Here is a 22,488-nt window from a genome sequence, read left to right on the forward strand (position 1 = left end):
ATATTTGTATAATCTTTACGACATGCAAGGTTCCACTTTACAGTCAAAGGTCTGAGCATACAGGCTGAAGCACAGAGCAGCACAATGACTGGCCCAAAGTCAGCTGCAGTTATAAGCAGAGGGCAGGTTTTGAACCCAGATTTACGGGCCCAAAGCCTGTGTTCCTTCTATACCACCAATCCAGAAAAATTTCCAGTGTTTCTGTCCTGTAAATAAGTCACTGTATGATGCCCCAAATTGGGAAGAACCAAATGTCCGAGAGTCCCTAATACACTCACGACATCTTGATCTGAAAAAAGAGGCTGCCAAGGACATCTGCCGTGGCAGCAGTGGCTGAAGTGCAGGAAGACGAGAAGAGATGCACATGGGTGCTGTGTCAGGACTCCCAGCACTGCCATCTTACCCCCTCTATAGCCAAATGTCTGAAGAAGAATCTGGAAAACCCGATAGAGTGCTAAAATCCCACTGACCTCCAGAGCACCAGCTTATGGTTCTATCACTGATTACTGTAAGCAAAGTCAAAATATGAACACACTTACTTGGGGAGGCATTGTAATAAAGGCCTAGACGACTTCATATTTTCACATATGAAATTCCAAGTAAACTATACATGCACAGTACTATGTTATTTTGGTAACACAGGGACACAATTTAATGATTCTAATTTTTTTTGTAGTTTTTTTTTTTTTTACAAGTCAGGTGCCATAAACATTCAAATAATCCATCTTTTAAAAAGTACGTTTACAACATCAAAAGAATTAAGATGAAATATAAACCTTTCTACTTACAATTTTTATACAGATTAACCAAATCACAAATACCACAGATAAATGTTAAACTGTAACAATATAATGAATAAACATTCAGATTCTTAATAAAATCTTCCTTTAACATTTTTTTTAACTTACCATTATACTAAATAATCTATGCAGAGTTTTGGGGTACAATACCAAGAAGGCACCAACAGTACAAAGCAGATACAAAGCAGTTTCAGAACTTTCTCGAGTGCTCTACACGCATAAACAGCACAAAAAAGGCAACGAGCTTCAGGTAAACCTGGTGCAACCCCAGAGAATTCCTTCTGGATTCTCAGTCGTTTCCAATCCATGATGCTGAGCTGGATTACAGTGAGAGAAACCACATATCTACTGTTACATGCTTCTCATCCGCACTATAGGAGTTATCGTATTTCAAACACCAGCAGGACAATTTTAAAGCATAAATGCTTTAAAAATGTATAAGCAAAAGGATTACTCAGATTTTCAAAACCACTACATTTACAAAAATATTTCCCTTAAACTTGGGATTGCTCCAAAACATTGATTTACAAATATAAAAGTATTATGGAAGGACCCAAAGCATGTGTGCATATGTATGTGTGTATTAACATACCGTTTACCATACTATATAAAAGTTACCAATTTAAAAACCGTATTAACATATAAGCAAATAAAGGTAAAACAGTCTCCTCTGAATGGTCTGAACATTATGTGGCATGTGGCGTGGGCAGTATACCTGGGTGACTCCTTACGTAGATCGAACCACTGACGAGCCATGTGTGGCGCCAAAAGCTGACAGGACCCTACACGCCCATCGCCTATGCCTGCAGCAGCAGAACTGTGGACATACCATACACTGTGTACTGCACACAAACACCACGATATTCTTTTACCCATGCATCAAAATGGTCTGCATGTCTCCATTAGCTCTGAAGACTTGTGTCAGCAGAGTCATGAGTTCGCTCAAATTCATTCCACTGGCTTAGTTATTTTGTTTCCTACTAAATGAAAAGATTGGAATGTTTCAACAGGAATTTTTTGCTTGCTTTTTAGACACCAAAAAAAAAGCCCTAAGTCTGAAAGTTTATTTGAGCTTACTAAGAATGGAGGCATTCAGTGTCACCAGTATGAATTTGGATACCTAATCAGGACATTTTTAGAGATGTTAAGAGGATCCAAATGATGAGCCTATCACACATAATAGCTAGTACTTTTCACAGGTACCTTGATTAGGACAATTCTCTGACCTGTTAAGCCAAGCTTGGCATGATTAAAAAAGCACACAACTTACAGCTACAGTGTTGCTGGAACGCAGTTAGTGGTTTCATGCCAATGTGACTCCACAGTACCGTGGAGGGGATGGGAAAGCCCACAGTCCTCAAGTATTAGTAACCAAGGCTATGGCTTTCTGGTTAGAGGACTGCAGATTTACCTCCTAAAAATACTAACATTCCATTTAAAAAGTACAAAGAAAAAGAGTAGGAAAACTGTCAATGCTCCTTTTAAAATGGAAACTGACTCATCAATGTCTCAAGTAACAGTTAAACCTCTATCCTCTCAGTGCCCTGCAGACCTTTCCATGGCAGCTGAGCATGAAGTGAAAAACCACGTACTTTTGGGCAAGAATCTAGATGCGGTTTTGATCTCTGAGGCGGAGTCTGCCATCCTTCGTTAGCCCGTGACGTGTGAGCACCAGCACCCTGGGCCAGGTGGTGTGGGCCAAGTGACACCGGGCAAAGCTTCCCAGCACCCGGCTGTGCCCAACAGGAGGCTTGGGGCACACAGGCAGGCCCTCTTTAGAAAGAACCAGAGATTCCAAACTGAGATGTCTGGGCTTCTTCATCAGAGTTTGACAGTATTTTAGACCTATGATTTGAGTAAAGAAACACATCAGAGTTGATTCTCTGCTGTGCAAAGGGAAACTAGGACCCTACAGAAATGCCTTCTAAATCATTTTATGTAAACCAGTGTCGGGGCAGTGCCTGCATGGGAAGGGGAGGCCCACAAGCATTTCTGCTCCAAGCACAAACTGAAGCTGACTGTCCATTTGGACAACGCTGATCCAGAGGAAATCAACACTGAATCTTAACATGAATATGAAGATCGAAGATGTACATTTATTTCCATGAATTACAAGTGCATTTCTGTTCATATTAGCAGGCAGTCTTTATATAACCCATTCTCCATTGCTGTCAAAAATCAAACAAGAAAAAAAGGACAGCTGAGAAATAAGAAGCTAAAAATAGAATTAGTTTTCCTAAGTGATCTGCTGGATAGCATTTTCCGTGGAACACAAACTCAGAGGTAACAATAAATTTTTCGTTTCAATCATAGGCATGTGGCACTTGGACAGTCATCTCTGCACAGAAAGCTGTAACAGTCATGCGAGGGTACAGTAATTATTGAACAAGGCAAATTTCTCACCACAGAGAGCAGTGGGGGAGTCAAGAGGAGGCACCGCACTGGGACAGAACACCAAGTCAACGCCACAGTGTGCAGTGGCAGGAACAAATACTTAAAGAGATCAATATAATATGGGATAGAGCTCCAAACATGATTTAGTGCTAGCTTTTTCTCATGGTCTTAGCTCAGCAGTATCAGAAACATTTGAGAGTACTTGATGACAGAACAGTGCTTCACGTCATGAGCTCATGAAGGCTTTATTACAAATTGTTATATCGTAGGTTGAAAAATGAACTTGAGATGCTGACATGCTGTAGGAGGAAAAAGAATTGTACACTTTCTCAATTTAAAGATGCAGGGCTCCTCTCTAAATCCTGAGGCATTGAATGTGGTTACACTGGATGTGGCACACCACTTGACGTAGCTTGGGGTATACGTACACCTGTGTGTGGAGCTCTGCCCCGTGACAGAGGCTGGTGTGGCCTGCTGGCTGCTTCTCCAGACACTTTCCTTAGCACCCTGCTGTGACCTGTGTACATCTCTCACTAAATCCCGAGTGCAGCTGCCACTTTAAATCGTTCTGCATAAGCCTTGGAAACAGTACTGCAGATAACACATTTTGGCAAGTGTTATACCTCTGTAAATGATACAAGTAACCACAATAAATCTACAGAGTGAGGCTGCTGGATGCAGTACTTCTTTCTTTTAGAAAAATGATTGAGTTTCCTAAAAGCTGGGCAAATAGCACAAACCTTAAATATGTTAGTGACTAACATGATATGAGAAAAGACATGGGCAAGCACCCCCAAAGATTCCCGAGACGGGAGCACTCACCGCAGGCTGCAACGTCATCCCAGGTGTTTCCACACACTCCTGCTCTGGGTACACGCTTACGGTGAAAAGTGCAAATAAGGGGCTGTCACTGACTTAAAGTGCCCTAGGTAGTAGCCTTCCCTATCATAAAGTGAGATGCCAGTGACGAGAGCCAATTTGGAAAGAACTATCTCTGGTGTGACTGCATGGGTCAGCAGGGCGTCACCTAGGAAGGATTCAGAAGAGGGAGGAACCACTGCATCTTTCAAACCAGAAAGCGATTAGTGACTAAAGCAACGGTAAGCAGTAGGTGCACCGAAAGTACATACTGCCACAGGTCACCGGTGGGTGACACACACAGGGATGCCAGGAACAGTTCTCTGGACTGAAGGAATTCTTTGAAAGCATAAAAGCCACAACTACCAGAAACCGCCCCTCCGAACGGCTCAAAGGAGTCGAGGTGGATAAGCCAAGACGGGCTGGAGACAGGACCGGGGTCAAGAACTGGGAAGAACAACACCGATGTCTGAGCACATCCAGTCCTCTGAGCCCTTGTCCTGTTGAAAAACAAACAAGCAAGTCTATGAGTTAAGAATGACCCACATTAAAACAACATTAGCAGCAGCATTAGGAAAATGGAGAAGTGAAAAGAATGAACCAACATCATTACAAAAACTGGAAAAGTGAAGAAAAAGAAAAAGAAAAAAAAAAAAAAAGCAAAGGAAAAAGCACTCCTGCAATAAGGTTGTTTCACCTGGAACCACTCAGCCTATGCACCACAGGGCAGCTCCTAAGGGGCAGGCTCTGCCTTCAGTCTGTGGGCGTCTCTTCTCGGACACTTCAGAGGACATTTCTGTGACACTCACAGGGAACACACACGCATCCACCCCATGTTCCCAAGATGCCTTTTATTAACTGTGATACCCACCACTCCTATGGTCAACACCAGAATCTGAAGGTCTTTGTAAAGAACACACATTTATGCAAAATGCTTGTCTGCTGCCTCCTATTCTATTTTTTTTTTTTTAAAGTAATCTCTATGCCCAAAGTGGGGCTCAAACTCACAACTGTGAGATCAAGAGTTAAGTGCTTCACTGACTGAGCCAGCCAGGCACCCCTGCTGCCTCCTATTCTTACCAAGTTTCTTTTCCTCTCTAGATGACCAGGTAGGACAGAATCAACCACACAGCGTCAAGTGTGTTGTTTTAATGGTCAAGTTTCCGCTGTTGACAAAACAAGACTAAAATGAAGTGCTGGTTGAAGTATGAAAGTTGGCGGGCCTAAATGCCGGTGAGGCAGGAACTGTGGCTTGGTTCCCACGGGCAAGAGATAGTTCTCATTGCCCAGGTCAGAGATGATCTGACAGCTATTTCCCCACCAGGTCTCCAGGACAGCACCCTGAAAGGCAGCAGGTGGCACCTGAAGATAGCCTTAGCTCACTTACACTACACTTACACTAAGTGAGCTCACTTAGCTCACTACACTTGACAGGGCCCACCTGGCTCTCCAGATGTCTGCATATGGGTCTCCTGCAAGAGGTCCACTAGGATCGTCACACCATCAAAGTGCAAGTAGCACGCATCTGCCCTCATTATTGTGGTATCTCTATTTTCCTTGAAGAGGTCACATTACAAATCAAACCTACCTTAACCCTTTATAGACTAGCAGTTCTCAAGGGTGAGCATCAGGATCCTCTGCAGAGCTTGTTAAAATACAGATTGCTAGGGGGTACGGCACAGATGGACCACACTTTGGAGAACCACTGCCTAAGACATCCATATGTAATGAATTAAGTTCATCCCCAGGTCTCTGTTAGTTTTGTATCACCCCAGGGAGAAGTGAAAACATTACCACCCCAGTCATGTTCTGTGTTCTTGGTTCTGATGAAGAAGCCTGCTTGAGATGGCTGGGAAGGTAACTAAGTGTGTCAAAATGCAAACCAAATATACCTTTTCTTTGGAGAGACCCTTGTTGTTGTGAAATGTTTGCTAGTATGATCCAGCAGAATGTCACTTTGGTATTTCACAAAGCACTTTTGGACAAGATGGCTTTTACCTAACACTCAAGAGTCAGGGCAGGAAGGATGGGTCTTATAACCCAAATCTGTGATGGGGAGACGGGCTCAGAGATGGGAAATGATCCCTCTCTAGAGGTACGCTGTTCTGAACTGCAGCCAAACCTATCGGCTGGGAGAAAATTAATCAATCTACCTGAGAAAATTCACCAACAGGCAGATGAGGGAGAAAGGCAGGTACCAGCCTCTGAGAACAGGAGGCCTGTCACAAAGTTAACCACATACACATTCTTAACTTTAGTGGACACATTTCTAAAACTGACCCACTTAAACAAAATATAATGAACACACTTTGATTCTTTAAGCCCACTCAGGGCATCAGTAAAGCCTGTGAGCTTTATCCAGCAAGCAGGGGCTTCCTCTGGAGTAGTCTTTGTCATTCCCGCCCCCATAGGGGTCCCTATGGCTGTGCTCTGAGGTCCTGTGTGGGCATGTTTTTCAGCTCTTTCCTACGTAGCTGGGCAGTCAACATCATCCTTCTCTAACGTTCCTGTATGCTCCCAACACCTGCATCTCCCTGACTCTCCAGTTTGTAGCTTCTCATCTCAGTGTTATAGGCTGGGAACTCAGTGACACTGCTGCACATTATGAACGAGTTCCTTGACCTTTTCCAGGGCACAGAACTACCCCCAAGGCAGTGTGGAAAGCTTGTAAGAAAATGGGATTCTTGGTCCAAAAGACCTGGGCCTGCCTAATTTTGCCACCAGGATACAATCTTCAGCAAAATGCTTAAACATGTACATCTTCGGTTTCCTCGATCATAAACATGGGCTGTGTGCTGACTTGCTACTGTAATCATCAAAATAATGTTTGTGTAAGAAACTGCCCAGAATTTGATGAATGCCCCTAGCTCCACCTTCCTCTGGATTCACTTTTATATTCCAGGTGACTAAATTATAAGCTAGTCCTGATGCTGCCAACCTCCTTAGATGGAGGAACAGATGGAACAGAATGTGAGAAAGCATGCACAGCAAAGTGTTAATCACAGAATCTAGGTGGTGGGAATGTGGGTTTTTATTGTAAAACTCAACTTTTCAGAATAAAAATTGTAATTTAAAAGACAGTGGAAGTAATATATAAAAATCAAATTATGCTTACACCTGAAGTTAAAGATTGTTATGTCAATTATAATTCAGTAACAAAAAGTTGGGGGAAAAATTAGGCTATAAAGCAAACTAAACACAGAGTGACCATCTTTGCCACCCCTTTCCCTGGTAACAAGCCCCAGTCCTGGGCTTGTAGAACTGGGGTGGACCTTGACAGCTGCCTGAACCTCAGCCTGTTAATTTGGACTTCAGGAGGCAATAGGCCAGCACCCATGCCCTGAAGCTCCAGGAGCATCCTTGCCTTTGTCTTGCCGCTATCCGCCCCCCCCCCCCCCCCCCCCCCCCCGTGGCTGCTGCACTGCCCTTTTCCTCCAGTAGCTGGGCCAGCGATCCCAAGAGTGCTTGTTTTCTGAGGTCGCCCAACATCCTTATTGCCCTAGAGTCACCTGCCCTGATGGTTTACGACAGGAAGCAGCCTGGGAGAGGAGGGCTCCTTCACAAGCCTGGGGTTCAGTCTCCCATGCAGGCTTGACTCCCTGGCCCCACACTGCTGAGTGCCTCCCCACACAGCAGAGTGTTCCCTTCCCAGCACCCTGATGCTGGCCCTCCTCAATCTCTGGGGCCCACACCTATCCTGGTACAGCACCCACAACACTGTGTCTGACTCCTTGTTGTCTACCTGTGTCCTGCCATCAAGCTACTAGAAAGCAAAGCCTGGGTCTTACTCATCTTTGCTGTCTTCCTACCTGGAACTAGGAATGCTCAATGGTGAGCAAATGAATGATGAAAAACTGCTAACTATGTCAGTCTTGGGTACTCTTTTACACTAAAAACACGCAGGGCAGTTCTGTGTGTCTTTGTTCCTTACTAGACTGTGTGGCCTTTGAGGCCGGTTTCAGGTTTGTTTGTTCTGCTCACCCATGAGCCTGGCTCAGAGGAAGCATGCGGTATGTGTGAACTCAAACAAGAACAAGATGGGTAAAAACAGAGGCCATCAAGAGGCTATTTCAGGAACACGAGCTGTTAAAGGGATTGTGAAGGAAGAAAAGCAACTGAATGAAGCAGCTCAGCTCAATATTCTAGGTCAGGGGTCAGCGAACCTCTTCATGTAAAGGGCCTGATAAAACTTTATCTACCAAACCTGGAGGCAGATGATTTGACTTGTGCAGACACAGGGAAAGGAGAGCAGGCTCTGGGAGAGGGAAGATCGTTTCCACAGTGAGCAAAGAGACCAGGAAGGAGACTCAAGGGGTAAAAATGGCTGGGTCCTGGGGATGGATTTCTGTCAGTGAGTACCCTTGCAGATTGTTGTACATAACAAATACTTTAACAGACGGTCATGCCATGAGGTATGGAAGGATAAATGAATTCAACCCTTGCAAGACTCTGTCCTCCTTAGCTCCCTGCTAAGACCTTCCCACCTTCCCTCTCTCCTTCAGACACTTCCCCAAGGGCTTGTTTACCAGCATGCTCCTAATGTCCTGTGAGCACATGCTCCTTCCACACTTCACTTACTTTGAATTTGTTTTTTAGGACACGTCCAATGCTAGGCTAAGCTCCCCTGACCCCTGGATGCTAGGGTTAGGAAATGTGAAGTCTTTCAGATTTTGTGTTCCCTCCATTTTCCTGAATGCACTGCTTCTTGCCTCCACAGCCCTCGTCCAAGCCTCTAGCCCTCGGTCTGGAAGCTTACAGATCTGTTTTGAACTCATCTCCCACCCAGTCTTCTCCAACACTCCCTGTCAGACTTCTTCTGAAAACCACATTTTCTGTCCCCCACACTTCAGAAGAGTGTACCCCCTACTGGTTCCCAACTCTTACTCTGCCTGGCTTCCACAGCTCTCTGAGGCTGATCTGGCCACGTCTGTTCTCAGATCCATTCTACCTTTCCCCTGTCCTCTGTTCTTAATGACAGGGATGGAGCTTGTGAACTGCACTGCTGAACTTCACTGGAGACTGGCTTCTGACGAGATTCTGCCAATAGCTGGCACACAGGAAAAGCCAGGTTTCCTTTTTTCTGCTTCTTAGTGACACAGGACTTTTTAGGAGGAGGAGGGCTCCTGGCTTCAGAGGCAATGGATGGTGATGGTGGCTTCAGGCTCCAGAGATCCCCCACATCAGTGGCAGTAGAGGCTCCTGACCCCTCTTCAGTGAGGGTGATGCTCTAACAGCTGCAGTTAAAGCAGGTGCCCAGCACCCTCGTTGTGTGACAATCAAGGACCCTGGCTAACACGGTTTTTCTTTTGCTCCTTTAGGTGGAGACTAGGAACAACTTCCTGCTGTTTAATCTGCAGGTAACTCCACCTGCTTTGCTCTCTAGACTTTCTAATGCCCTCTGATCAGTTATATGTCCTCTTGTGAAACACCCCAAGTAGCTTCTGCTTTTGAGCCTTGTACTGCCAACTCTCAGCCTGAACCATCATCTCCAGATCCCAATACATGAAAACAGAATGGACAGAGCAGGGAAGAATGGAGCAGAGAAAACAGTTATACTAGACTGTCACAGAACCCACTCTTCCCTACGTGCCCCCAGAAAGCCTCCAGTTCTGGTGCAAGCGCAGCAGCCCCATGGCCACTAGTAGGAATGCTGCACATGACACAGGTGCCTGTGGAAAAACACCTCCAGCCCCTCCCATGCTGGTCCGTCCAAAGCATTTCCCCAGCAAATGCTTCAGGCCCTGGGTCATAATTCTTTACTTTATTGCTCATTTCTACAGGGTTCAACACAATTCTCACTCCTCTGCTCACTCCGGAGTTCTCACACAATTCCTTCTCTTCTTTCTGTATGTTCTCTAAAAGCAAGATCTGTGTTTCCTTTTTTCTTGGAACACCCAGTTTTTAAAAACCTACTGATACCACTACATTGTCCACCACCCTTTCTGTTAAGCACATGAAGCTGCCACGTGGAGCTCAAGGATATTCCTTTTTCTTTTTAGTAATATTTAATTTATGTTCTCTCTCCATAGCCAGGGTTTATCATACGGCTAAAGCTCTAGGTACCTGACAAGTTTAAGACCTGTATCCCGGCTGGAACCTGGCCGTCTCTTCGAAGATGAGCTCTTTGAGCTTTTCCTTGGGCAGGTCGTCTAGCTCCATGTCGAACTTGAACGGTGCCTCAGCGACGGGCTGCAGGAGAGCACAGGACACAAGGTAGGCAGGAGTGGCTACGGTTGAGGTAGTCATGCACTGACTCATAAACGGCTGTGGCTTAGACTCTGAAACGCATACAGTGGCACTGACATCTATGAAAACCCAGGAGCTTCGACAGGCACCTATGTACAGTGTCCTGCCTATGTGCTCCATGAGGCGCACTTCATAGGAGCATGCAGTAAATCGAAGGGGAGCAACTAAACCCACTTTGAGCACTCTTCTGAAATTATCACTAATCCCAGAATCATTTTCAAACTTTTAAGGCACTAAGTGTTGAAAAATAATAGAAGTTTACTGTTGTGGGGGTGGTGGTGGTACATTCATACAATCAAAACTGATGATACTCAAATAAATGTACTTGATTAAATACATCATAGTATCTTCATATGAAGAAATATTATGGAGCCATTAAAAATGAAGCTGTAAGGAAGATTAATATCATGGGGAAATACGCATGTTTGTTAAACAAAATGAACCCTATTTTTTAAAAAAAAATTTAGATACAGAAATGTAAGACTGGGAAGAAAATACTCCAAAATCTTAGTAACTGTCACAAGACTACAAAGTGATCTGTGTTGTAGTTTCCTTTAAGTTTTCATTTTTCAGCACACCCTATAAATAATCAGAAGGCTACTTAAGTACATATTTAAAATGTCTATATCAAAGAATCCCCATACATAATGATGAAAAGGGAAATTAGTCAATTGATATTATTTAATTTTTGATTTTTAAGTACCCTCAAACTAATGCCACGTTAACAGAACTAATCTGATGAGGATACCAGCTGTCACCAGGCACTCCTAGATTTTTATCCACGTGATCCTCACACCAGGCCTTTAGGGTAGGGAAACATGGACCCCAAATTCTGCACTAAGCTTTGTTCTCTTGAAAGGGGGGAAAAGGATTCATGTCCATTAGAAAAAAACAAGTAGAGGGGGGCCTGGGTGGCTCAGTTGGTTAAGCATCTGACTTCGGCTCAGGTTATGATCTCAGTTTGTGAGTTCGAGCCCCGTGTCAGGCTGTGTGCTGACAGCTTAGAGCCTGGAGCCTGCTTCAGATTCTGTGTTTCCCTTTCTCTCTAACCCCTCCCCCACTGGTATTCTCTCCCTCCCCAAAATAAGTAAACCTTAAAAAAAAAACAACAAAAAAAACAAGTAGCTAGCCCTCTCTGAAGGACAGCTCTATGTGTGGGGTCACACTGGTGTCCTATATACGTCCTGCTGAGTTTGGGGTACTGCCCAGGGTCACAATTAGGACATGGGGGGCTCAAAAGGCTAGTCAGAACCCAAGCCTTATACTCTCACCTATTTCCCTGTTATTTACTATGTTGTAGGTATCTTTGCAAGCTGCCTCCATTATTTCTGAGGGGAGGGGACAGAGATGGAAGGGGGCTGATTGAGAAATACTCTCTTTTTGTTTTCTCCTTTCTCTCTCATTTATCAGCTTTTAACTTTTATACTTTTTCCCTTTCTTCTTCCATTTTCCCTTTTAATATTAACACATTCTGCTTGGTTCTCCCCCTTCCCCCCCATTTAAAACAAGTGTGCAGAGTCTTGTTTATGTATGATTCTCAACTAGAAAGATCCAAACGTTAGTTCATATTGCATTTTTCTTCATTACCGCCCAGAAAATAAAATTAAAGAAAATAAAGTTAAAACTGAAGCCCCAGAAGAATCAAAGAAGCCAAGGAACTGGGACTTTCCTGGAGAGAACATGATACATTACCTGGATGTCCAACATGCTCTAAGGCTTGCCACGTCCATCTCCAGTCTCACCACAGCAGGCTCTTGTGTGCCCATCCCAAGGAGGCACACCAGACATGAAGTCATCAAGCCACAGTGGGAACTGTCCAAGTTGACCTCCTCACTTTGCAAAGCCCCTCCCCAAGCAGACAGCTGACTTCCTTTCCACCCTCAGGGCAGGCACTTTGATTCAGGTGGCTCTTCCTGCCACAGACCACAACAATGGTCTCTAGTCTTTGGACCCCTTCTTTATCCATGCTCCCCATTATCCATCCATTTCCCCTGCCCCACCCCTGCTGCAGGTGGCCTGGAGGAAGTTTTCTAAGATAGAAGAGGCTTGGGGGGTAGGGTGGGGAAGGGTTTCAAGCTGTGCCGACAACAGCACTAGACCTCAAAACAGACAATATGGGCTGTTGAGAAGACGAAGTGTGGTACCATGCACCTCTCAGGACAATCTAAGTATGACATCTGGGCCCTTCCTGGTTGGGCCTGCTGCTGGCTGATATTCCTGCAGGAGCATCCAGGAGTACGGGTCTTACCTCATCACTTGGGTCGTAATACTGCTCCAGATATGGATGGGCCAGAGCCTGTTCTACTTCAATCCTCTTGTGAGGGTTGAACGTCAACATTTTGTCCAGTAAATCCAGAGCTACAAAGAGAAGGGTTTTGCAGTGGTGAGATGCCAAAGAATAGTCACTGCATTACTTTCCATTTTCTGTTTAAGTAAACTGACCCACAAAACAATAGAGCTAAGCATCACCATGGGGAGAAGATACGATACACTGGGTGCCTATTATCTCTCTGACCTTCTTGAGACGGACCATCTGACAATCGCAGACCCAGATGCAGAAAGGTAATGGGTTAGTTAAAGGCTGAAAGCAGAACACCAGGGTTCAAACCCAAGTCTGCCTAAAAAACCTGGACTTTTCCTAAATTACTACTCTACTTTGCAGGCATCTGAAACAAAGGTGTTGTATATGTACTTCTCTTAAGTCGACTCCAGAGTCAGCTCTGCAATGATCAATTTATTTTTCAACACATAGAGAAGGCCTCCAAGGTCACAGAAGAAAACAACAGTCATTTGTCCTGTGTGGTTTCCAGGTCCTGGGTGAGATCCACGTGTGAAGCACAGGCCCCCTGGCTCAATGTGCAGCTTGGCATCTTTCTCCAAGGCCTAAAACAAAGTATTCTCTCTTTTTTAAAAAAAAGCTTATCATGCCCACAAGGTACTCTGTGGATATCCCCTTGGACAAAACTGTTGTCAATAAGGATGTCTTCAGAGACCCTGCTCTTAAACTCAAGGCCCGACAAGAGGCCAAGGTCAAGTTTGAGGAGAGGTACAAGACCGGTAAGAACAAATGGTTCTTCCAGAAGCTGCAGTTTTAAATCTGTTTTGTTTCAGTCATTAAAAATACCAAAAAAAAAAAAAAAAAAAAAAAACCCCAAAAACCCAACCCACACACACACACACACACACACACACACATTTATTTAAGTAATCTCTATACCCAATGTGGGGCACAAACCCACAACCCCTATATCAAAAGTCACAAGCTCTCCCAACTGAGCCAGCCAGGCACCCCATAAGTATTCTCTTGATCTGGCCAATAGTCAGCAGCTGAACATTTCTTTCATGTGGAGAGTGCAGGAATAGAAAACAAGTGTGGGATCAACAGGACCAAGATGGAGGGACAGCTAATGAATAGCTGTCCCTAGTGGCCTCCATGGCTAGTATCCAGGCACCACTTCAAGCCATGAGGAAAGCCAAAGGTCATGGCTGACAGCAACTGGAACACAGGTTAAGGGAAATGTGACCAAACAGTTCCTGTACTATCAGGAGCAGGTTTCAATGAGAAAGAACACATGCTAGAAAAGACATTATTGCTCTGGTAAAGTAGCAGCAAAGGGGGCTTTAAAAAAATGTCTTTTATTTAATGATGCTTAGAACAGCGTTTCCAATTTATGTAGCAGGTCCTTTTCTCAAATTAAAGCTCCTGAGAGGGAGTAGGTAAGGAGCTACCCAGCTCTCTTAAGTCTTAGCTCACAGCCCTGTGGAAACCCTGAAAAATTCAAGGACTTCATGGAACAAGTCTGATAATTTACTCCAAGTCTGAAATACTACTAGGCAATATAAAGAATGCTGTTTTGGAGAATGTAGTGATCAATAAACAAAACCAAAAATAAAAACACTGCCATCTACTCAATGAAGTCTTGTTTCTTAGTGATAACTGATTAGTTCAACCTCATCTATCTGCAAATTAGCAAAGTCATGAGAGAATGGTAAAAGAAAACCATTTTAGTCATTTACTCACTAAAAAAATGTGTTCAACCCTTGAGAGCAGCAGGCCAGTACACAGTCTGAATCTGAAATGACCAACTGCTTATGTGCCAGGTAGTCAGCCTTGAGAGAGCACATGGAGGCTGGGGAAGCACTTAGAGCTGGAGGTGACTGAAAGGGTAAGTATGAGAGTATGTGTATGTACATGCACGCATGCAGGTGCATGCCTGTGTGTGCAAGCTCAGCTCTGGCTCCTACTTGTGACTTCTCTTGATGCATGTTACCCGCCCTTTATCTTCAAGGCAACTGGGAGATAATAAATGTGGTAAACCACATACCAGATGTCATGAGAAATTTCACATAATACAGAACTTTTCTCATGTCCACAAGGTTGCATTTCTACAAACAGTACATTTTCAAATTTATTTCTGTCTCTATAATCTTTTCAATACACACAAGGGTACCTTAGGAAATTAGGAAACTAACATTTTGCTTTATAGGTTAGAAAACTTTTTGGAGCAGAGGAGGCTCTTAGGAATTTAGAGCGTTGGCCTTTGACTAAAGCACTGTCTGGGCAGGACAGGTATTCACTCCTGAGGCCATGGACATGGGTTTCAGGGGCCCATGAATGGACTAGGTTTCAGAGGCAACTCTCTCATGGGTGAGGACAGTACAGTATAATGGTCAAGAACTCAGGCATCTCTGGCCCCAATGCAAGTCCCACAGAACACCAGGTAGATGTGGGAACACATGACACACCACTTACTGGGCATTAGAGTCTAACTATCTGTAATACAAGTAACAAATCTATCCATTTACCGTTCCCAACCACCACCTGCTCCCCCTCACCACTGCAAAAGAACTCATAGACATTTCTGCCAAGAAGTTTCTTTTTAAAAAAATTTTTTTAATGTTTATTTATTTTTGAGACAGAGAGAGACAGAGCATGAACGGGGGTGGGTCAGAGAGAGAGGGAGACACAGAATCCAAAGCAGGCTCTAGGCTCTGAGCACAGAGCCCAACGCGGGGCTCGAACTCACAGACCGTGAGATCATGATCTGAGCCAAAGTTGGGTGCTTAACCAACTGAGCCACCCAGGTGCCCCTCTGCAAGAAGTTTCTTGAGTGATTAGAAGTCATTTGGCCTTTTGCCCAATTAGACATTGTCTGTCAGGAAAAGTCCAGGAGGGTCTGGCCACAGATTCTAACAGCATTATTTCTAAGCTGTTGGGGGATACTTTTCCCCTCCAAATCCTGCTGGTACTAAGTTGGGAGTGCTTTAAGGCAGCTGGTATTTGGCAGCTTAAGCAGCTCTAAAATAAACCTTTTATAGTTCCTTCAAGTTATATTCTAGGCCCTTAAACCTACAGGCAAAAATCACAAAGTAGCTTTTTTTGCTACTTGAAAAATAACTGGATCTCCAGCTTTCTTTTATTGCTAGTGTTATTTCTGCATTATTCACAGCTACAGAAGGAGAAAAGAAGAGAAACAGGAAGCAGCTGGCAGGTCTGATCCCACAGTCAGAGTGCCTGGCCTCCCTTCTCCCACGCCACACAGAAATCCAGTGGCACCCCTCAGATGGCATGAATCACTATGCCTGTGCATATGCTTCCTTGGATGCGGGTTTTATTTCCCCTAAAAGACTGAAGTCCTTTCAAGGCTGGGATTGATTACATCTGACCACGATTACTGACTTTCCCTGGTATCCTCTTAGAACCCCATACCTTCTCTTTAATTTCAGTGGGTACAAAGCAACATGACCCTGCCCTTCTGGTCCCTTAGCCTTTTTTCCTTTCCTCCTTGGCCCAGACTCTGGGGTGAGTCCTGCGACTGAGTGAGACATGCAGCACTGAGGGTCCATCTCACCTACCCAACAAAACTCTCATTCGAGATCGAGGCTGCAACCTGTCACATCCATCCTTAACTAGAATTTCTGAGCAAGGCCAGAGAAAAAGATCTAGCTGCTCAAACTGTGCAACTGCAACAATGCTTCTCACACTTTTTTTTTTTTAAGTTTATTTATTTTGAAAGAGTGAATGGGGGGTGGGGCAGAGAGAGGGGGAGACAGAGAAAATCTCAAGCAGAGTTTGCACTGCCAGTGTGGAGCCTGATGCAGGGCTCGAACTCACGAACCGTGAAATCATCATGACCTGAGCTGAAATCAAGAGTCAGATGCTTAACTGACCGAGCCACCCAGGTGCCCCTCAGAACCTTAATCTTAAAACCAACTGATGATTGATCTTAAAAAGCAGTTAATTCAGCCACAGTTCAAACTATACAAGCACTTTTCTTTGAGAAAAAAACACTTCCTTCAGTATGTGGCAGATAGGCTCTATGTATCTGTATTTTCATTCTGTCATGGAGAATATGGAAAAGACATGTATGCAGGGTGGGATATAACAAAGCAAGTACTTTTAACTGCTCCACCAGAGACATTCTTATGTGCACTCGGCATTGGTTTTTAGCTGTGAGGGCACGGCTCTGCCACTGCCTTATCCTGGGCCAAGGTGCTAGCCATCTTGCTCACCAGCAGTTGTGTACCAAGAGTGCACAGGGCAGCACAGAGAAAGTGTGAGAAGACTTTAGCGTTACTATGAAAATAGTTTTAACCCCATGGACACCCTGAAAGGACTTTTGGGACCTCAGAAGTCTAAGGAGCACACTATTGAGAACTGTTGTACCACAAAAACTCAAGATTTTTTTTTTAAAGTGTATTTATTGGGGGGGGGGGGGCGGAGGGGAAGGAAGAGGGCAGGGGTAGAGAGAGGGAGAGAGAGAATCCCAAGCAGGCTCTGTGCTGTCATCACAAAACCTGACATGGGGATTGATCTCCCGAACCATGAGATCATGACCTATGACAAGATCAAGACTTGGGATGCTCAACCAAGCCACCCAGGTACCCCAAAACTCAAGATTTTTAATCTCATCAAAGCCCCTAAAATCTATGCTCAGTTGCTGCTCTAGTTTAAGATTCTTCTCAACTCACACAGCTTTAATCATGCCCTTCCTGCCAACTGAGCCTTACTACTCTGTGCAGGTCTAAGGGTGCTACCGAGAAAACTGAGGCCCCCAGGATCGACCTTCCTGAGCAAAGAGACCCTCTCCCTGTTCAAAGCCAAACCTCCACAGTGTGTGGCCACACCCAGCTCCCCCTCATCTGGACCAGTTGTTTCTGTCTGCATGTTCCATTTCAAACTTCCTATTCACACTCAGTGCTTCAACTACACTTATGTGGTCACTAATGACCGCTTAATTGGAAGCCTGTCTGTTCCATGGAGACTGCTGAACAGAACATGTCTATTTTCTTATGATGCCACCTCCTGCTTCTGTGAAATAGGCACTAGTTATTTTCTTTGTCCATTCTTTACAGTTTTCAAGAGTTTCTACTCCTGTTCCACTGGCCATTGAAGGTTCGTGTTCTTTAGCTCTGACACAGGTCATTCTTACCATCTCAACCTCCTGCATGATTTCAATGCCATTTGTGAAAAAATTGCTAAATCTTTCTTTAGCCTTGAGCGCTGACCCAAACTTTAGAATGATAAATACAACTCTCTGTAGGCAATAAAAAAGTATATAGCTTATGACTCCATTTACAGTTAATATATGTATTTATAGGAGTAACTACAGAGTCTGGAAGCTTTTCAAACAACAGGTTATCTGGGAAATGGAGACAGACTTCTTACAGGAATTGCACTTTTCTTAATTAAAAAAAATAAAAGCAGGAAGAAAAGAACTGTCGGTTTTCCTGCCAGTGTCCACTGCCCCGCTAATCCCGTGAAGCTGTGCTTGCCATGGGGGAGTTCTCAGACCATCCACACCCTCGGTTGTGCCATGGGAATGGTGACACTGGCCTAGCCACCTTCACCTGGATTCCCTTAGCCACAGAGACTGGTCATGGATGGGTACAAAGGAGCAATGAGCCCCACGGTAGGGTTGAAGCTATCAAGAAACAGGTCAGTGTGACCTGGAGCTGCTGGTGGCCATCTTGTCACCACAAGAAAAGAGCTAATTAATATGAAAAGCACAGAGGAAGGCAACACTGAACAACAGAGAGGTCCAGATTCTGTGCCCTGGAATCCAAACACTACTGGACTTGTTAGCTTTGAGAGCCAGTACAGTCCTTCTTCAGGCCTAACCTGTTGGCAGTAGGATCTCATGAGGTGGAACCAAGAAAGCCTCAAACAGCTGACCCTCTAGTCTGTGTGAATGACTCACCTAAGATCCCACCTCTCACCCCCAGCAACACAACCCCATCATTCAATGTAACCACTACTAATTTTTTGACATATCTTGTAGAATTTTTCCCTGCATTTTCTTTTATGTGATTGAGATCATATTATATATATGAAAAATGCTGTATGACTTCCCCAGTAAATATTGCTTATTAGTATTCTCCCATGCTACAAAAACTTTGTAAAAATCACTTTTAGTGACTTTATGACACTCTTTTTAAGTAGAAGCATTAGAGTTTCCTTAACCATTCAATTAACATTTAGCATTTAGGTTGTTTCTGAATGGGTGTCCTTAAATTTATTATGCCCAAACTAAAGTCTCAATTGTCACTCCCCAAAATATTCTTCCTTCTTTTCCTCATCTATTTCTCCATGTAAATTGTGTGTTCCTATCCTTTGCTCATTTATTTATCCACTGAGGTCTTAGATTTCTCTCTGTTCTTTACACACTAATAATATATTAATCACGAGTCTAACACTAATAAACTAATAATTCATGTAAGTCTCCAAATAACCCTATGAAGTGGGAAATACAATTTGTTCCAATTTTGAGATGAGGAAATTGTGAATCAGGTTAAGTAATTTGTCCAAAGTCAAAGATCTGAGGAGGTGGGGCCCATCTGAATTCAGGAGGCTGATTCTGGAGCACACAGCCTAAACCATGGTGCTATGTTGCCTTAACATAATGGTTAAGAAAGGGATCCTTCAAATGTTATTCAATTTGGAACATTTTATACCTATTGCTTACACTTCTAGTTTATTTTAAGTTTTAAATTTTTATGTGATAAAATCTATCTTTCTTTTGTTTGTTTTCTTGGTTTGTTTTTACAGTTTAGGAAGATGGTTTTTCTCCACGCAGATCAGAAAAATACTGAACACTCCATCGTTTTAAAAAAAAAATTTTTTTTGTGTGTTTATTTTTGAGTGAGAGAGAGCATGAGTAGGAGAGGGGCAAAGAGAGAGTGAGACACAGAATTCGAAGCAGGCTCCAGGCTCTAGGTGTCAGCACAGAGCCCAATGCGGGGCTCGAACTCATGGACTATGAGATCATGACCTAAGCCAAAGTTGAATGCTCAACTGACTGAGCCACCCAGGTGCCCCAAAATATTGCTGGGTTTTAATGGTGTGATTTTTTTTTTTTTTTTTTTTTTTTTAGAGAGAGAGAGAAAGAGTGTGTGTGTGTGTGTGTGTGTGTGTGTGTGTGTGAGCGAGCACACGTCTGAGCATGGAGAGAGGGAGAGAGAATCTTAAGCAGGCTCTATGCTCAGTGAGGAGGCCAATGCCGGGCTCAGTCCCACAACCTGGGGATCACGACCTGAGCCAAAATCAAGAGTCGGATGCTCAACCAATAGAGCCACCTAGGTGCCCCCTAGTATGATTTTTTAAAATGTATTTAATTATCAATTTTTTGAATTCACTTTGAAGTGTAATGATTTAAACGGCTTTTCTTCCAAATAGTTATTCAACTAGCCCAGCACCATCTGCTGAATAATAATCATTTCTTCCTCCTAACTGGAGTAATTTTGGAGAGAATCCTAAGCTATACTCCTTTAAAGAAAAATCTACAATACTACTGGTTTAAAGGATTCAGATTTCAGAAATCTCCAACAAACATGTGAAAAATATTCTATCTCAAACTTTTTTTTTTTTTTTTCCCCTTAAAGTAAGCTCTATGTCCACTGTGGGGCTTGAACTAACCACCTTGAGATCAAGAGTCACATGGCTCTATTGACTAAACCAGCCAGGTGCCCCCATCAGTCTATAAAAAAAAAAACAAATTAAAATGCCACTTCTCCCCCATTTGCTTGGCAGATCCAAAAGTTCAATACCCAAAATTGCTGAAACAAAAGATGTGTGACAAAACTGCCAAACTGCCCTCCAGAGAGACTCAACCAATTTACACACCATTAGCTGTCTCTGAACAAACATCCATTTGCCCCACAGCCTTGACCGCATGGTGGATCATCAAACTTTTAATGCTTTCTACTGTTATGAGTGGGGAAAAAGAAAATAATTACTGATCTTTCAAACTATTAGCTCCCTGCAGGCAGGTAATCAGTCTGATGGCTGTTCTAAGTCCAGGGCCGTAGAACCCTTGATGGCACAGTACACGCAGATCTATTTGTTAAAGAAATGAATTTATGTACATTACAGTAGAATACTAGAAACAGGCAGGTGGCAGATTAACTACGGCCACAAATTATTTGCAGTTCCTCACATCAATGGGTGGATTTATTTCGACCACCTGAATCTGGGCTGACCTTGCAATTTGCTTCGACCAATAGATTGTGGCAGAAGTGTCTCCTATTTTGTGACTGTGCAGCTTTTCTGTTGTTTCTCTTTTGGAATATTTCTGTCATCCTAAGAAGCCCAGACTGGTCTACTGTAGGATGATAGGCAATGGCACAAAGGAGAACCAACTGTAAGATGTGGTTGAGGTCACCTTAGACCATGCTACTTGTGGGACCCACAAAAGCAGACCCACGGAGCTGCATCCAGTCCAATGGACTTATGAACAAATACATGGTGGTCGTTACAAGGCCCCAAACTGTGGAGTGGTTGTTATGTAGCAACAGATAAGTGAAGTGAACTTCAATGTCCAATACATGACTGGTTAAAGACACTCTGGGTCATCCCTACAAAGGAATAATAAATACTATGCAGCCACCCTTCATAACTATAGATACGGAAAGATCTCCAAGATGTATAAATGAAAAAAATTCAGTCTTGAGATCTCAGAATCCAGACCTACAAATGCCAGTGGTCTGGACTTGCATACAACCCTGTGATGCATGTACTATTACTAACTCTATTTTATAAATGGGAAAAATGAGATGAGGCTCAGAGAGGTTAAGTAGTTTGTCTGAGATTCAGTAAGTGGCTGAAACCAGGTCTGGCTGCAAAGTGCATGTTCCTAACACATGATACTATCCTGCTTCCATTTTATTTATTCTATTTGTAGTCCTTCTCTGCTTCATTATTTTCATCCAAAGCTTACCTTTCAAAATTAACTTTCTGGATTTTAGTAATGTTAATTGTTATCTAAATGAACCAATCTCAAAGTTCATAGCTTTAACCTAGGGACAATAAGCTAAATAAAAACCTCACATAATTTGATATAAATCACAACTAACAATAAAAAAGAGTGAAGAAATAAATAGGAGGGAAGCCTGGAGGTCTAGATATTATAAAGTCTTAATTATGCAGTTTTGGCAACTTAGAATATAAGATTTAGGTAAGATGCTTGGGACATTCCAGTATACAAACCCATTCTAGTATACAAACCAAATCTCATCAGTAACATACACAATGTTTATGAAGGTATAATTTTAAAAACATCTTATACTTACAATAACATTATAAATATGTAATTACATATATAATTATATAATTACAAATAAATAAGTAAAAGCTATGCACACACTGGCGCAGCAAAATAAAAGTTATTTTGGGATTCTGTAATTAAGAGTATTTCTTCTTCTCTTACCTATTCTTTCTTTTTTTCCTATATTACTAAACTGTCTCCCAGGATAACATACTACCTTTGTATCAGAAAATTTAAAAGACAGTTCCTCCTACATCCAAAAAGAATTCAATTTTAAACCACCAAATGTTTCTGAACCTTAACTCAGGTCAGTATATAATAACAAATTCAACATCTAAGTTGACAGTTATTAAACTAAACACACAAAGATATACACACACAAAAGAACAAAAGTCAGAAAAAGCTGAATTTGCAAGAGAAGACTGGATGAGATGTTTTAAAATCATTAAAGACAAGTCAGTTCTATGCACTGACATGGAAAGACACTCAGACACAATTACATTAACGTGACCTTTAGGGAAAAATTACAAAAGAATTTCACCTTTTTAGATGAATATTCCCACGACTTTTGAATTTTTACCAAAAATGTTAGCTTATATTAATAATAATTTATAAAAAGTAAATTTTAGGTAAAAATATGTATATGT

The 22,488-nt window shown here is 43.0% G+C and overlaps 1 protein-coding gene across 1 annotated transcript in view; it reads right to left on the reverse strand.

The window, feature by feature from the left end:
• Positions 1-628: 628 nt before the first annotated feature.
• Positions 629-22,488, reverse strand: part of MAPK1 (mitogen-activated protein kinase 1) — a 109,475-nt gene continuing 87,615 nt past the window's right edge. The window contains exons 7-9 of the mRNA XM_045457640.1: positions 12,547-12,656; positions 10,116-10,241; positions 629-4,552 (exon numbers count right to left, since the gene is read on the reverse strand). Coding sequence (XP_045313596.1) covers positions 10,125-10,241; positions 12,547-12,656 — 227 coding nt within the window. The 3' untranslated portion in view covers positions 629-4,552; positions 10,116-10,124. The remainder of the gene's footprint in view (positions 4,553-10,115; positions 10,242-12,546; positions 12,657-22,488) is intronic.

The sequence above is a fragment of the Leopardus geoffroyi genome, chromosome D3 (genome assembly GCF_018350155.1).
Source record: "Leopardus geoffroyi isolate Oge1 chromosome D3, O.geoffroyi_Oge1_pat1.0, whole genome shotgun sequence".
In the NCBI taxonomy this organism is placed as follows: domain Eukaryota; kingdom Metazoa; phylum Chordata; class Mammalia; order Carnivora; family Felidae; genus Leopardus; species Leopardus geoffroyi.